We start from the raw sequence: 14,486 nt of genomic DNA on the forward strand, positions 1-14,486 counted from the left end.
CCAGCTTTATACATATGAGCCCTAAACTGCAAAAAATTCAATGTCCAGTAACTGGAGAATGAATGAACAAATTATGGTATATCCATACAATAGAATACAACTCAAAAATAAAAAGCAAAAATACGAACGAACCTCAGAAGCATTATGCTAAGTGAAAGAAGACAGACAAAACAGACTAAACTACTCCAATTATATAAACTTCTAGAAGAGGCACAATTACAGTGAAAGAAAGAAATCAGTGGTAGTCAGGGGCCAGGAGGTGGGGGGAAGGAAGTGACTGCAAAGGGGCATGAGAGAACTTTCTGGGGTAACAGAAATGTTCTATGATTGTGGAGGGGGCTACATGGCTATACACATCTGACAAAAATCAAAGCATTTTACACTTAAAATTGGTGAGCTTCATTGTATGTAAATTATATCTCAATAAAGCTAATCAAAAAAAAAGGGGGGGTGCAGAAACTGTAATGAGATGACATTTCACAACCATCAGTTTGGAAAAACTTGAAAGAAGTCCAACAATGCTAAGAGCTGCCGGAGATCTGGAGCAATGGGTAGTCTACTCATATATTATTAGTGGGAGCAAAAATTGGTAAACCATTTTGGAGAGCTAAACATGTACACATCTTAAAACCACCAATTTTACTTTGTTATACAGAGAAACCCTTGCTCTTCTGACAGGAAACACACACAAGAATGTTTCTAACAGCACTGTTGTCAGAACCAAAAAACTGAAAACAACCTAAATGTGAAGAAGAATGAAGAAGTAATCTGTGGTAAGTGATGCATGAATCACCCACCATCACAACTACATACCACAAACCTGATAGAGATAAATTGTAGCAGGATGCACAAAGCATGGTTCCATTTGTTTCAAGTTGAGAAGCATTCTTTGCTAGTGGCTACATACATACATGAAGAAGTGCAAAAACATGCATGGACACTGATGACCATCTGAATTCAGGATTGTGATGACTATCTCTGTCTTGAAGGCAGAAGAAGGCAGATGCAGTGGGGGGAAGGCTATACAATGGGCTTACACTGTTTTGGTTATGTTTAATTTCTTAAGCTGCGTGATAAGTTCATGAAAGTGTATTATTTGTATAATTAAAAATAACTTTTTTTCCAAATAAAAAGGACTCCTGTTGAAGGTGACACTATAGCCCCCTGCAAGAAAATGTAGCAATAACATCCTTAAGTACAATATTTATATTTTAAAAGTTGCCTTAAGGCAATTATGAAAAATAATTATGTGAAAGAAATGTTTTAGTAATATTTTAGAAAATCTGAATGTTTTACCTAATTGTGTTTTTAGAACTGGTGATTTATTCTAAATATAAATTTGAGAGACATTAAAAAGTTTCTTCACGTTACTGACACAATGGCTTACTTAAAAATAAACAAATAGTTGTAACTAAAGTGGTTTCAGGGCTTCCCAGACACCAGTGACATCATGGAAGAAATGAAATTATCTGTACTCCTTAAGAACTCCTAGTATTCAATTATCACTGTCAAGATACCCTAGAGGAGCTAGATTTCTAGAAACAAGCACAGCCTTTAAACTCTGAAAAATAAATTCTCCAATCCTAATAGCTTACAGTCCAAAAAATATTAAAAAAGCACTTACAGAGTAACAAACTGAGAAATCCATTTGGATTTCTAGGCTTCGTTTCTTTAACTTGATAAAAAGAAACAAAATACAAACATGGAAAAAATACACTTTAACTCACTGAACTAAGTGTCACTTTGAGGTTGTTTTTTACATTTAACATAAATTCATAAACAAATTCAAACAATTTACTTGCTACACTGACATTAAAACACACACACACACAAATATTTACTGACAATCTAAGAAGATGCTACAGAAACTTTCCAATATAAATCACATTTCAGGAAACGCCTACCCACCAATGAGCATTTTTAAGGGACTTGTTTAGTTAACTTTTTGTCTTTGAATAGTATTTTATCAACATAATTTATGAAGTTAGAAAAACAACCAAGAGCTCAAGCATTCTAAACCAAAGGGCAAACTCAAGAGAACCAAGGATTAAGTTTTAAGAATAGAGTTGAATCTAAAGGAACTTCACCCATATTTACTTCCAAACTATGTAAGAATCTGTAGAAAACTTTCAGCTGAAGTCCATCTTCATTTTAGTTATGTCAAATAACATAATGAGTTTTTAATTGGCTTCCTCATGTAAATAGTAAGTAGATATTTTGAATGGAAATGTAAAAATGGGAATTTTTAACAATAAACGTTTTCACAAAATTAAACAAATGAAATTTCAGAAAGAAAAAAGACAATGGGGAGTTAGCAGTGCTGCTGTTTATATAAAAAATAAACAGCAACTCAAGATTTTCAACTGATTGTAATAAAGAGTGTTTCTACTCTCTGATAGTAACCATGGAGTACAGGATATGAAAAAATAAAGGAAGTTTCCTAATAAAGGTAAATGCAACCTCTGCTTTGAAATGCTCAAATGATGGAGAGGTAATTTAATACCTTAGGTTTTCTTTAGGTCCAAACATACATAACTTTTCTGTTTCACTTATGATACATATAGATGTATCTTTGAGCATGTGTTTGAATGCTCCAGGATAGGTACTTGGACATGTAATTTCTGGGTAAAAGAATAAAAGCAATTTGAAATTTTAATAAATGTTGTCAAACTGCTCTCTAAAATGGCAGCAGACAAAACAACTATTTTCCCATATTCTTGTCATACTACCAGATTTTTAAAATTTTGCCAAATCAATGGACGAAGTTTTAATTTGCATTTTCATGATTATTAGCAAAACTGAACGTATCTTTTTGCATATTTATTGACTTAAAAAAAATCACCTCACCAAGTTGTGTGCAAGAAAAAAGATCCAATGATTTGTGCACACTTTGGTCATTGACCATCTTTATTTCCATTTCTGAGAGCTGCTGTTCATATCCTCTGACAATTTCTTTCTTTCTATTGGGTAGCTTTCTGATTTCTAAGGGTTCCTTATTTTTGGTTATTTATCTTTAGACTGTTATATATGATCCAAGCTTTGTGACTTTTATCTTTTAGGTTTGTTCATGGTGTGTTCTACCATCAGGAGCATTTATTTTTTATGAAGAACATTAATCTTTTGATTCTAAAAAAGTATCAGATTTATAAATGCTATTTTACCAACTTTAAGAAAATGAAATAATTTACCAAGTCTCAGATGAAACATCATGGTCCATGTGAGAATGTGGGAACATAGAAGATTTAATGACAAAATACTCTGAATTTATCGCCTACCTCCCAACAGGTAACAGAAATAATGATTTGTGTGCAATTAGAGCACTGCCGATTTCACAAAATCTCATGTTGAAGTCCGCCTCACTCACCCACAGATTTGTCTGCCATGCCCACATCTCTAGATGTCCAGCGACAAAATCCACAGGCCAGATAATAGGCTTTCTTCACCGTGGTCTTGGCTGGGTCATCTGGAAGCTGTGTGGAAATGCTTGTTGCCCGAGTGGAGAGGGTGTGCATACAGCCGGGACAGTCAAAGCAGTTGGCGCATCTAGGACACGACAAACAACCATTGATTCATTCAACAAATATTTACTGAGCACCTACTATGTGCCAGACATTGTTCTACATGTTAGGAATTCAAGAGAGAACTATAAGGGAAGGGCGGCTCTCAAGCAAAAAGAAATTAAAAAGTACTCTGAAGAGGCTCCTACAAACTTCATTTTAAAATTTCAAAAGTATTACGATAATTATTTTTAAAAATTCAATCATCATCAAAGTTCCTGAAGAGTCACAGCATGACCCAATCCTACTCCAGAGAGGGAATCACTGTTAACAGTCTGGAGTTAACTTTTAGACTTTTTTACAGACCACAAAGATTTCTGTGGGACAGAGAAATGTCACAGCTTATGACTTTAGAGAGGACAGACCAATTGCACAATGGAAAATTGAGAGGCAACAATACAATAAGCTGTGAAACTGGGTTTGGAAAATAACTGCTTGTTTGCTGTGCCAGAGAGCTGAAACAGATACCAAACAATGCTACCAAGATGAAATGTTTCAGAAGCGGGGCATTTTCAGGGCTTTCTGCTCTCTTTAGGCATTACTCTTCGTAGTGAAACACTCAACATTCCCCTACAGGCTCCCCCATGCCTTGTTGCTTTTAACTTTCCCACCATCTGAGATTATCAAGATTTCACCTCCAGTCCTGGACTTGTTCTGACGTTCCATTCCATAACTCCAATTTTCTGTGATATTTTGCTACCAGATAATATCCTCAAATAAGGACAATAACAGTACCCACCTCATAGGGATATTTTGAGGATTAAATGACAAAATTAATGTATGGAAAGCATACAAAACTGGTTTACAAGGAGCTGTTTCTCCGGGACAGGAAAGACAAAACAGTGGTTCATATCCATGGAGGTACAGAGGTGTGACTGGTTACAAGGGACTTCCACACCATGCTAAAAACCAAAATGGCACCAGTAGCAGTGAGTACTAGATCTTGGTTTTTAATACCAAATCTTGGTTTTTAATACCAATCTTGGTTTTTAATACTACCTAGATCTTGGTTTGCAATACCAATCTCGAATAAAAGGTACCAGGGCTCCTTGGAGAAATGGCTAATTCTAGGACTGGAGCAGAAAATATAGAGGATGAGCCTGGAGTAAGTAAGAAAGTTCTCAAACAATTGAATAACACTTCCCTCCTCCTCACTGCCATATAATGACGAGGGTATGCCAAAGGGAGACGGAAGTCTACTAAAAGAGGTCCCAATGGCCAAAGCTGGAACAATCTGAGTTAAAAAAAAAAAAAAAGTAGTACTGGATTATAACCTAAAGTATAAAATAAATATTCACAAGCCCATACTGCTTGAAGTAAATGACTAAATAAATAAAAAGGGGAGAAGAGAAAAATCTTCCACACAAAAGAATTCCAAGTAATACATGGAGATAGCCTTCATGGAAGGGGATCATAACTCCCCACTATTTAAGTGTGGGCTATAACAGTGCCTTTCTTTCCAAAGAGTACAATATGGAAAAGGAGAAGAAAAAAAAAAAGAGAAACTTTACATCAGAGAAACCTGACAAACACTAGCTCAAGCCAGGTAATCAAAGTTAACATCAATAGTGATGTCATGTTGGTGGTATATACCTTTGATATGATGTGATGAGAGATGCACTTTACCTGTGTGTTTCTCCTCCCCACAACACATTCCCCCAGCTGATGAGAAAAACATAAGACAACTTCCAATTGAGGGACATTCTACAAAATATCTTACCAGTACTCCTCAAAACTAAGGAAAGTCTAAGAAAATATCACAGCAAGAGGAGCCTAAAGAGACATGACTATTAAATATAATGTGGGTATTCTGAATAGGATCCTAGAACAGAAAAAGGAGATTAGGGGAAAACTGAGGAAATCTAAATAAAATATAGAGTTTATTTAATAATAATGTTACCAATAATGTTCATTAGTTGAGACAAATATACCATACTAATATATGACATTTACAATAGGGGAGACTGGGTAAGGAGTAATGGGAATTTTCTGTATCATCTTCACAGTAATTCTTAAGTCTAAAACTGTTCTAAAATACAATTTATTTTTTTAAAATGAAAGTTTCATCTTTGGCATAAGTGATGCTAAAAAAAGAAAAACAGCTTGTTAAAAATGAGAGTTAATTCCATGTGCTTTTTTACCAGCTATTAAAAAAATAGTTGGGGAAAATAGAAAAAATTGATCCCAGTCTTACCTATTCTTTTTTAGTTTGGCTTCAGCCGATGGCATATTTTCTAAACAACTGGGACAATAATGAGAGTCCACCTAGAAAGAAACAAGAAATCAAAAAATCGGAGGAAAAGACATTTAGCTTGGCTTGTATATATGTCTATGCCAATTAGTGAAATTTAAAATACATTATTCTGCAGCAGAGGTGAGAGATCATTGATCTGGCAAAGAACCTGGACTGTTTTCAGCATCGGGTTTATTCTTCAATCACCTGTTGTTTTCTTAACCTCTGGATTTCCTGAAATCCTTCTATTTTTCCTTTCTGGTCTTTCCTATTCCCTTTCATCAGGGTTTTATGTATTAGATGTGTTAAAACATGTTTATGTAAAAGAAGATCTCTATGATAATCTAAATAGATTAACAAATAAAATAACCCAATTTATGAGGCTGTGATCAAATATCCTTCTATCTAGTCTAGCTTTGTGTGACTGCAATAACTTGACCACACAAACTGTTAAGAGATTTTAAAAGTTTTCCCATTACTGAGGTATTACATGTTCACTGAAGAAAAGCATACATTAACATTTACAAAGTCAGCTGTAGCCAACCAATTAGAGATTTTTAAATGGCAAATTAAAACTACTAAGTTAACAACATAGTCTTACTGCATTTAATGCAAAAACATAGTACAAAAATTAAATTCATTGTATTTTTTTAAGGACTAAATATTTTCTTTAATGTAGTAGATCCTATTTGATAATTCTAGAACTCTAGTCACCTGCAGATGGACAGATTCACTTGAACATAAATACTATGACAGAAACTGTTTTCTTTTTTCATCATCTGCTTATAAACAGAACCACCTTTGAAAAGATAAAGTTACTGCTCAAATAAGTCTCCAGGAACACAAAATATAATACTGTTAACTTATATTTGCACTTACTATCATAAAAGGCAAAATATAATTCATTCCTCCCCGTCCCCTTTCCAAATTATGCTCATCCCTTCATGTGAAGCTCCAATCCCAGGCTTGTCATTAGAAATTTCTGGACTGCTTCAGCCTTCACTAGCATCATCCTTCCCCACACCCTAATGGCCTCCATTTCACAGGTGCACACCAGTCTGTAAAAGATGCAGTCACAGACTGAATGTCCTAGCTGAAGAGATCCTTACAGATCATGGAGACTCAGCTCCCTAATGATCACCAAATGAGAATCTAATCCAATAAATTCTGGAGGTGGAGTTAGGACAGCATCCTAAAGAGAAAGGACCTGCCAAAGAATAAGCATACAAAGTGCTAATGGAGATGGAGAAAAAAAAATCATGTATATAATACAGCACTGATTTTTCTCTTGTGTTATTTAACTGCTTTCTCTGACTATTCTTAACAGTATGAAAAATATTCCCAATAAAATAATAATTATTCATAATGTGTAAAATGGCTTATAGTATAGGACATATTCTCATATGCATTTTTAACCGTCCAGGGATCCTCACTTAAGTCCTCTGAATCAGGCTGCTTGGTTTCAAATCTTGGTGCCCCCCTCCCAACCACAAATTTTTGGCTGTGTGACCCAGCGCAAACATTATGTGCCTCTTTCTTTAACTGTAAAGTGGTTTTTTAAAAAAGGTATCCATTCTAATTTGTAGGATGATTAAAGATTATGTAAAGCACGTGGCATATAGAAAGTACTGAATAAGCATTAACTATGTATTATTACTAATCAGCTTTTCCTTCACGAGACTGCAAGTTACTCAACAGCAAGATTTACGTCTTAACGCGTCTTTTAATCCGCAGAGCCTACTGAATGAACAGCATGCTCCAAGTGCTGCAGAAGTTCTGGGGTTTTGTTATTTGGTGATTTTTTTTCCGGGGGTCTTTTACATTTTGAGCAATCCCGCCTCCAACGCCCACTTGCGCCAGTGAAAGTCAGAAATGTACCCTCAGGAGAAGCGCCATGAATGTAACACTTTGAGCTTCTTAAACGACAGACCCGATTGTAAGCGCTTTTCACTCAGCTCACCCCATCCCAACCTCTTATCTGCTGCAGGCCTTGGGCTGGGTCAGGAAACAGAACAAGGCAGTTGTTAGAAGGCCCAGTTTCTGCCCAAGCAGGGGCAGAACTTCCAGGATGGGAGGGGCTTGGATGAGAATGCCCGCGGACCTCCCCACTCCCTCAGTCAATGCTGGAAAGACGATACCTCGCCCCTCAAGTGGCCTGAACTAAGCACCCCCATACCTTTTTTCCCCTGACCCACCCAATTACCAACCCCCGCCCCAGGAGATGGCCAGGGTCCCCAAAGTCAAGTTTGTCCCAGAGGGCGCTCTAGAACAGAAGGGCCGCTCAGCCCCACCCAAGGCCGCTCCTCCTTTCCAAGTGACAAATTACGTACGTATAAGCAAATTAAATCACAGGCAAATCTGAGTGACGGAAGGCAGAGCCAATCAACATGCTAGGAAAATTACCACCCGCTGGGCTCGGTGACTAGCAGGAACCGCCTTCCCCCCTCCCCCCACACACACACTCTTCATGGGACGACTGCATTACCTCGTGAGACACACATTCCAGCGACCGCAGCTCGCTACAATAGCGGCAGAAGTAAAGCTGCGAGAGCGGGGCCCGAACCTTCTTTTCTCCCTGGACTACGTAGAGAACCCGCTCCGATTGCAGCAACGACGCCATCTTGAGGGGGAGGAGTCAACGACGCTCTCGTCGCATCACGTGACTCGAGAGTCAGCGTTTCCCTGGCTTCCCTCCCTGTGTCTTTCAACGTAGACTTTGACGTAAGGTTTCCGAGCTAGGGGGGCTTTGCGCCGGAAGAAAGTCAAAGTGCGCATGCTCAGCTGGGGTTCCAGGTGTTTTGTTTGTTTGTTTGTTTGTTTTTTTGTTTTTTTTTTTCCCCCCTGCCTGCATCTTCCCCCTCAACCATTTTTGTGAGCGTCAGCCGTCCGGGCTGAGCTTAGACCTTTTTTTGACAAGTACGGAGTCGCAGAAGAAATCCAGACAGACTCAGTGCGCTCCTTGCCTTTGTATCTAACAGAAAGGAAGGCTGCTCTTCCGTTTTATTTAACACTGCCTCTACCGCCCTCACCTTCCAGACAAACATCCGGAAGTTAGGGAGGGTCTCTGAGACAGAGTTTCCTTGGAACTGGAAAACTAAGAGTCCACACCAGCACTTGCTTCTGACAGTCTTGCTGCTGACCTATAGGAAACTTTCACGGACGTTATCTCGTTTGAAGTTCCTTAGATTGAGCTCCTCCACGCAGAAGCCATATCTCATTCATTTTCGGGTTTCGCATATTTAGCATTAGGACTAAGTCTATACTCTGGGTGTTCAATAAGTATTGCCTAATGAAGGAGTGGAATCAATGAATGAACAATGTTGCTAGGTGTCGTTTACATTTTTCTAGTGCATAAACTAAAGCTTAGACATGTAAAATAACCACTTAGAGCTGGGCTGGCAGAGACTGGAGCCCATGTTACCTGCCATCAGTTCAGTGCTTTTCTCTTTGTACTAGTGTTGTATTATTGCCTATCTGATATTAGAGTTGGTGATTGAGAAGAAATAGAACTGAATAGTAATATTAGTTGATGTTTATTGAGCACTTAATTGAATGCAGAACACTGTGTCAAAACTATACATACATTGCCTCATTTAATTTTCACCAGAACTTCAAAAGGCAGGTAGTATCATTATCTCTATTTTACAGTGCAGGAAACTGAGATCCGGGTGCCCTTCTCTTCTCCCAAGAAAGCCTGGCCATCTCAACTGGGGCAGACTGAGATTCCTCTGCTCTGTGACTGGTAGTCACCAGTAGCAGAATCCCCAGTGTGTAGGTAGGGACCAGCCTGGGCCCTGGGCAGCAGCAAGGCACAGGCACTGGCACTGCAGACCGGCACTGGGAGCAGAGGGAGAAAGTGAGTCATAGGAGGATACCTGGCTTGGTTTCTGAGGCTCACAGGGCCAGCCTGCTTCAGTGGTGCTGGCAGGTTTTACCAAAACAGACAACAGCCACGGGTTGGAGTTTGCTGACACCTGCTATAGCCTCCTGGGGTAGTGGACTGGATACCTTAGAATTATCATATACTAGAAAGATCCTAGTTCAATACTTGTATTTTTCAAATGTTGAAAATGAGGTCCTGAGCGTCAACACGCCCCAGGAACATGCCCCAGGTTTTCTCACTCCTGGTACAGTATTCTGTTTTCTAATTCCATAAATGCAGTTCCCTGCACACTACAGCAGTTCACTTATATTCACAGCAGAGTAAGAAACCAGTTGCTCTTCTAACAACACTTAGAAAGAGAAGAAAGCAAATGCAAAGGAAAGTGGAAAATTAATTGATAGCCTACTCATTTTTGCCCTGGAACTTTGCTGGAATTGCATCATTCCCATTATGGGCACATGAGTTTCACACCTCTAGAATGCTCTCTGCTTGGCTTCAACAGTAATTTCCCAAGCATACCTCAAACCTAACCAAGGCTTGTTCCCGCCCCCCCCCCTTCTCTGCTTAGTAGACTAACCGGAAGCTAATGCTAATTCTGTGGCACCATGGAACACTTCCTCTGTGTTCTGCTGAGGATGCAGGGAGGTGAGACGGGCATCCTCTTTCGGCTGGAGGATGCACAGGGTGACTTCAGGTTAACCACTGAAGCTATTACCCAATTGCTGCTAGTGCTTAAGGCAGACCTCAGGCCCCTGAGGTGCTGGCTTATAAGGGATAGCTGGTGGCCATGCACTCTCTGTGCCCACTCACCCCTGAGAACTCGCAACTGACACGAGACCATAGCTCTCTGTGAAATAAGGGTAAAGTCATGGAGCTATAGAGCCAAACGTGACCTTAGAGACTAACTAGTTCCCTCCCCTTATTTTCAAGATGGAGAACTGAAGCCCAGAGTAGGGAAGAGACTTGCCCAGGTTCCCAAAGGAAGTTAGAGGTGAAGCTAGGGTTTGAATGCAGGTCTTTGTTCCAAGTTTATTGCCTTCACTACACTTTGCTGGACCTCCATCTCTCCACAATTCACCATCCAACCCTAAAGCTTGCTTCTGGGAGACTACCAGTGTATTGTTTGTTGAATTGAATAAAAGAGAATTGAAAATTGAATTCCAGCCTAACTCAATATACTATCTTCAACTATCTGGAACTTGCTGCAGATGGAATCCAGTAACTAAATTTTTTTTTCTTTTTGGTCTTTAGGTAACTCCTTCTTTCAGAAGGTAAAGGAAGAAATAGGGGAAGGAAACTGGTCACAATTTTAAATAGGGTGGTCAGGGTTGGCCTCATAAGAAGGTAAGATAGGAACAAAGATTTGAAGGAGGTGGGGAGAGGGCCGGGTGGCCATCTGGGGAAGAGCCTTCCAAGCGGAGTCTCAGCAAAGTCTCTAAGGCCTAACTGAGGAACAGCAAGGAGGTAGTGGGGCTGGTAAGGAGTGAGCAAGGGAGAGAGGTACAGGGGATGAAGTCCCAGAGGTAATGGGGGTGCAGCTCATGCAGGATCTTGAAGGCATTTTAAGGACTTTGTATTTTGCTGTGAAGGAAGTGGGGAGCCATTATAGGATTTCACACAGAACAGTGATACGATCTAACCTACATTTAACAAGGGTCACTTTGGATGCTGTTTTGGGAATGGACTGTAGAGGGACAAGGATAGAAGCAGGGGGTGAGTTTGGAGAATACTGCAGTGACCAGGCAACAGGCAACAGTGCCATGGACTAGGGATTCTGACTATATTTTGAAGTAGAGCTCACAGGATTTCCCAATGCCCAACCCTGGGAAGACATGTACATAGACTGTCATATGAAGGGTAGTTTGGAGTCTCAGCAGAGATGCCCTTGTTAGGCTGGGGGAAAATCCATTTCATGGTTTAGCCAAATTCAGCCGCTGGGAGTTTATTTCCTCAGAAATTATCAAGACTCTCTCTTTTCCCGGAGGTCAAAATAAAAACATCACAGAAAGGATCAGACACTTTCATATTTAAGGGAAGCAGATGAAGCTAACTTGTTTAGCCTCTAGTTTACTTTGTTCCAAGTCACAAAGCACGGTGATTGCCACACAGGGAAGCATATTTCACAAGAAGCCCAGAGAAAGAGCCAGCCCATTACTAAACACATGATCACATCTTCGGAGCTCCAGCTCAGGCTGAGAATAGGAAACTGGTGTGGGAGCACCCAACACATTTGCAATGGTGCCGAGGGCTCTTCCAAATGAGCTTTGCCTTTCGCCATGCAGGAAAAATGAGTTAAAAGTTAAAGTGGGTAGAGCACAGAACATGATAAGTTGCTACGTATTTGTTATTCGGCCACAGAGTTTAGTCCAGTCCCTTCATTTACAAGTGAGAAAACAGTTTCAGAGAGAGGAAGTGTTTGTCTGAAGTTACATGGATCTCCAGCTTACTTAATGAGCACTAACTAAGTTGATTTCTTTTATTATGTTTGGATGATTGGGATCTCCAGTCTTGCCCACACTCTCATCTGTGCCTCTTGAGTGCCTCTTACAGTTCATTTCTGGGAAGCTCTTTTAGACTTTGAGCTGTCAGTTTACATGAGAGGATCTTTCTGGCCTCCGAGGGAAGTTCAATGGGATGTTTTGTTTCTCTTGACCACCTGTAGAAGCCAGCCTGCAACTTGTCCTTCAATGGTATTTATACCCTTGTGTATTCCCCTTCCACATTGTACCAGGGTTGGTCTGTGAGACCAATAGCATACAGTAGAAGTAGTGGTGCCCCTTCTGAGGTTAGATTATGAAAGTCTGTGGTTTCTATGATGGGCGCCCTCTTGCTGTGTTGGGTGCTCCCTTACATCACTTGTTTGGGAAAAGCAAGCTGCCGTTTTGTGAGCCTCCCTATGGAGAGGCTTATGCGGTAGGGAACTGAAACCTCCACCAACAGCCAATGAGGACCAAGGCCAGCCAACAACTAGTGAATGAACTTGGAAGTGGATTCTCCTGTTCCAGTCAAGTATTGAGATGACTACAGACCCAGCTGACAGCCTGACTTTAATCTCTTGAGAGACCCTGAGTTAGAACCACCTACCTAAGCAGCTCCTGGACTCCTGACCCTCAGAAACTGTGAAATATTAAATGTTTGTTTTAAGCTGCTACTTTTTTTTTTGAGACAGGGTTCAGTATCAGTTTTATTTTGATTCTTTCACTTTGAAAAAATGTAAATGCTAAGAAGTTTTGTTCACATGAATAGGTAGAAGGAAATGAAAAGTTTTTCTCACAGCATTGTCACACAATTCTTTGTATTTCCTCTGAGTTATGTACCAAAAATTCCATCATGAGCCTCAAAAATTAATTTTCATGATTTATTAGCTGACAATTCCATTAGTTACTTCAGCAATTTTGTTGAAAGCAAAGAATTATAAACCTCCTGTGTTGCAAAAGGTCTTGTTAAGCAGAGATTAGGGTCATTCATTTTTCCACATCAACACCCTTATTTTGGCTGGTCCTGTTGTTTGGTACTCAGAGGCTTCTGTCCCTTGGGGCAATGCACCAAGGTCAGATTAGCCACATGGGGGGTAGCGGGGAAAGAGGAATGTGTTTTTTTCAGTAAAATGAGAGAAGGGCTGTTGAGAAAGAGGAGGTTGGAAAGGAGACAGTGTTCTCAGGCTCATCATTTTAGGAAGTCAAGAGTCTAGAAATTGGTTTCTTTACAACTGAATGTGCCCATGGACTCCTGGCAATTCTTTGTGTGTCCCCAATGATATTCCTAACCTAGTGTGACCTAATTTACTAATTTATTGGGAATGTAAATTGATATAGCCACTATGGAGAACAGTGTGGAGGTTCCTTAAAAAACTAAAAATAGAACTACCATATGACCCAGCAATCCCACTACTGGGCATATACCCTGAGAAAACCATAATTCCAAAAGAGTCATGTACCAAAATGTTCATTGCAGCTCTAATTACAATAGCCAGGACATGGAGCAACCTAAGCGTCCATCAACAGATGAATGGATAAAGAAGATGTGGCACATATATACAATGGAATATTACTCAGCCATAAAAAGGAACGAAACTGAGTTATTTATAGTGAGGTGGATGGACCTAGAGTCTGTCATACAGGGTGAAGTAAGTCAGAAAGAGAAAAACAAATACCGTATGCTAACACATATATATGGAATCTAAAAAAGAAAGAAAAAAAAAATGATCAGAAGAACCTAGGGGCAAGATGGGAATAAAGATGCAGACCTACTAGAGAATGGACTTGAGGATATGGGGAGGGGGAAGGGTAAGCTGGGACAAAGTGAGACAGTGGCATGGACATATATACACTACCAAACGTAAAATAGATAGCTAGTGGGAAGCAGCCGCATAGCACAGGGAGATCAGTTCAGTGCTTTGTGACCACCTAGAGGGGTGGGATAGGGAGGGTGGGAGGGAGGGAGATGCAAGAGGGAAGAGATATGGGGACATATGTATATGTATAATTGATTCACTTTGTTATAAAGCAGAAACTAACACACCATTGTAAAGCAATTATACTCCAATAAAGATGTTAAAAAGAAAAAAAAAAAAGAAAAGAAAACACTTATGATTACCAAAGGGGAAAGGGAGGGAGGGAGGGATAAATTAGGAGTATGGTATTAGCAGGTACAAACTACTATATATAAAATAGATAAGCAACAAGGATTAACTGTATAATATAGGGAACAATATTCAATATCTTGTAATAACCTATAATGGAAAATAATCTGAAAAAATATAACTGAATCACTTTGCTATAAACCTGAAACTAACACAATATTATAAATAAAC

The 14,486-nt window shown here is 39.6% G+C and overlaps 1 protein-coding gene across 2 annotated transcripts in view; it reads right to left on the minus strand.

The window, feature by feature from the left end:
- Nucleotides 1-8,762, minus strand: part of DCTN4 (dynactin subunit 4) — a 31,587-nt gene extending 22,825 nt beyond the window's left edge. The window contains exons 1-3 of one of the 2 annotated variants that reach the window (XM_082381515.1): nucleotides 8,276-8,762; nucleotides 5,752-5,822; nucleotides 3,365-3,543 (exon numbers count right to left, since the gene is read on the minus strand). In XM_082381515.1, the coding sequence (XP_082237641.1) occupies nucleotides 3,365-3,543; nucleotides 5,752-5,822; nucleotides 8,276-8,410 (385 nt within the window). In that variant the 5' untranslated portion in view covers nucleotides 8,411-8,762. The remainder of the gene's footprint in view (nucleotides 1-3,364; nucleotides 3,544-5,751; nucleotides 5,823-8,275) is intronic. The other variant, XM_082381516.1, reaches the window with a different exon arrangement.
- Nucleotides 8,763-14,486: the final 5,724 nt, after the last annotated feature.

Source organism: Balaenoptera borealis (assembly GCF_965194805.1).
Source record: "Balaenoptera borealis genome assembly, chromosome: 2".
NCBI classification, from domain to species: domain Eukaryota; kingdom Metazoa; phylum Chordata; class Mammalia; order Artiodactyla; family Balaenopteridae; genus Balaenoptera; species Balaenoptera borealis.